This window comes from Monoraphidium neglectum (assembly GCF_000611645.1).
Source record: "Monoraphidium neglectum strain SAG 48.87 unplaced genomic scaffold scaffold04897, whole genome shotgun sequence".
Lineage (NCBI taxonomy): Eukaryota > Viridiplantae > Chlorophyta > Chlorophyceae > Sphaeropleales > Selenastraceae > Monoraphidium > Monoraphidium neglectum.
In genome coordinates this window covers 2804-3990 of record NW_014008733.1, presented here as the reverse complement: position 1 = coordinate 3990, position 1187 = coordinate 2804, and the positions used below count along the sequence as shown (strand labels likewise).

At 61.2% G+C, this 1187-nt stretch overlaps 1 protein-coding gene across 1 annotated transcript; it reads right to left on the bottom strand.

Annotated features, from left to right (window-relative positions):
- Positions 1 to 690: 690 nt before the first annotated feature.
- On the bottom strand, positions 691 to 1045 carry MNEG_14948 (hypothetical protein; the record flags this gene model as incomplete). Its single annotated transcript, XM_014036583.1, has 1 exon — positions 691 to 1045. A coding segment is annotated over one exon (355 nt), but the record flags the coding sequence as incomplete, so codon positions are not given.
- Between the last annotated feature and the right edge of the window lie 142 nt (positions 1046 to 1187).

Here is a 1187-nt window from a genome sequence, read left to right as displayed (position 1 = left end):
GTGTGTGTGTGCGTTTGTGTGTGCGTTTGTGTGTGTGTATGTGTGTGTGTGTGTTTGTGAGAATGTATGTGCATGTTCGTGTGCATGTGCATGTGTGTGTGTGTGTGATGTGATCATGCATCAGGCCCAGATGCGGGTGAATGAGCAGAGCGGATCTCAGGGACATTGAAAAACTGGATCCGTGCTGCTCAGCCGGCAACACTGCGTGTCAAGGAGGCCGTCCAGCATGCACCATGGGTGCGCCGACCCGCACGCCAATCCATGCAGTGGCACGGTCGTCCCCGCTGCAGAATGCTGAATGGCACAGGACTTTGTCCGCGCCCTCCTCTGGTCACATTTCCCTGGGAAACGTCACCCAGCAAACCCCGCCACGCGCCATGTGAGGAGCGGCAGTGAGCCCAAACAATCCTCTCGCTGCCATGGCAGCCGCGCTGGCCCCAACGTGCCCCAGCAACCACAATGAAAACCTGCCCGCGACTAAAATCACACCCTGCCGGGGAAGCACCACACAGCACAAGACCCCACCCGAAAGACGTGTCCTGCCTTTCTCATTCCGACCCAGACAGCGGCAGCAACGTCTCAAGACACCATTGGATCACATCAAACCTAGAAGCCCCCCCAAACACACATACACGTGCATATAAACACTCACACTCGCGCACACAAACATCCACAAGCAATCTCCCCCACCCCCAGCCACTCCCTCCGTCACCCGCCTGTGCAGCGCGAGGGCGTGGCCTATGAAGTCCACGGTCTGCGCGTCCAGTCCGTAGTAGGTGTACAGCTCAGCCATGGTCATGGCGCGCAAGTTGAGCCCCTTGTAGGTGGAGGGGTCAGTGTCCTCGTAGCTCTCGACATAGCTGCAGCACGCACATGGGATGGGATGGGACCAAGAAGGGAGGCCAGGCGGGTGGGGCCGCCGTCGGGGTGTGGAGGTGAAGGCATGCAAGGGTTTGCAAATGCTGCTGCTTCTGATGCTGCCACTGCTGCTGCTGCTGCTGCTGCTGCTGCTACTGTTGCTGCTGCTGCTGCTGCTGCTGCCCATGCGACCTCACCCAGACCGCTGCATGCCCCGCTCCACCTGCCGCCGCCGCCGCCGCCACCGCCGCCACGGCTCCCCAGAACCGCCCTGGTCTCCCACCACCGCCCAGCCCTGCACCCCTTGCCCTGCAGCCGCCACCGCACAC